General features: G+C 47.2%; 1 gene segment (V, D, J or C); it reads right to left on the minus strand.

The window, feature by feature from the left end:
• Positions 1-585: 585 nt before the first annotated feature.
• On the minus strand, positions 586-1101 carry LOC106001240. The segment is given in 2 exon segments: positions 586-917; positions 1040-1101. Coding segments are annotated over 2 exon segments (378 nt in total).
• Positions 1102-1361: the final 260 nt, after the last annotated feature.

Raw genomic sequence — 1361 nt, forward strand, 5'->3', positions numbered from 1 at the left:
CTAGCACATTAAGTCACAGCCACCCTTCTGGTCTTCTGGTATTTACATGGAGATAAGAGTCTCACAGCTTTCTGGCCAGGCTGGCTTTGAACCAGATCCTCAGATCTCAGCTTCCTAGTGTCTAGGATTATAACCATGAGCCACCAATGCCCAGCACAACCTCATTTTAAGGAAGGACCTGAGGAGTCATGATGGGTCAAGACAAGGTCAGGCTGAACCTTGAATCTCAGACTTAAGAAGGTAATTCACTAAGCAAATGGGTGCAACAGTGTAAGAGGAACAAAGGGAGGGCAAATGCCTCTCTTGTGAGGCCTTCCAAGTGGAAATCATATCCCCTGGGTACCATATTCCAGATGCGCTGAAGTACAGATCTGTGTTCTTTTCATGACAGCAGAAGCGTTTTCTGGATGATGACTGTGAGGCTGAGATTGAAGAAATACAGTTAAGGTGGGGAGGATTGTCACTGACCACCTCAACCAAATCCTCAACAGAACTTCAGAGCCTGGCTGTAGCTGCAAAGCATTGTCAGCAGGTGAAACCACAAGGAGAAGCAGCTGGGACAGCCCAGCCTGTCACTTCTGCTTCCCTTGGAGGTTTATGTTATGGCTTGTACCACTGTGGGAGGGTAACTATAACCCTGTTGACAGTAGTAAGTTGCAAAGTCTTCAGGCTGAAGGCTGCTGATTGTGAGAGTGAACTCTGTCCCAGATTGGCTCCCACTGAACCTGGATGGCACCCCAGATACCAAAAGTTTTGCCCAGTAAGTCAAGAGTGTAGGAGCTTTCCCTGTTTTCTGCTGATACCAATGTAAATTATCGCTAATACCCTGACTGGCCTTGCAGGTGATGGAGACTCTGTCTCCTACTGATGCAGACAGAGAGGATGGAGACTGGGTCATCAGAATGTCACAAGTGGTACTTGATAATGGAACAAAGACAAATATCCACACAATTAATTATACTGTGAGACCTTCCATGAAGACCCAGGCTTCTAGTCCTAGACTTCTCCCACAGGGTGGAAGAAGTGCTATCCTTCCTTGCCTGGGAGCCAGAGCAGCAGGAGCCCCAGGAGCTGGGCAGGGACCCTCATGTCCATGGAATGTGCTGATTGGGATTGACTGATACACAGAATTTGAGCAGCCTTAAAAAAGTTCTCAGGCCAAGTGGGCTGTGCTCTGGGTACATGCAAATCCTCAACTGCTAGGCAAAGCAACATAGCTAGCACAGCTTCAGGGTGGTGGAAATCCAGGTCAAAGCCCAGAACTAAAGTTACCATGTGTCCCAATGAGACCTGCACATCACAAATTTGTCCTTGAAAAATGTTTTTCCAAAGACAGAACGACTCTCTTACTCTTTTTTCAA

The sequence above is a fragment of the Dipodomys ordii genome, unplaced genomic scaffold, assembly GCF_000151885.1.
Source record: "Dipodomys ordii isolate 6190 unplaced genomic scaffold, Dord_2.0 Scaffold277, whole genome shotgun sequence".
In the NCBI taxonomy this organism is placed as follows: domain Eukaryota; kingdom Metazoa; phylum Chordata; class Mammalia; order Rodentia; family Heteromyidae; genus Dipodomys; species Dipodomys ordii.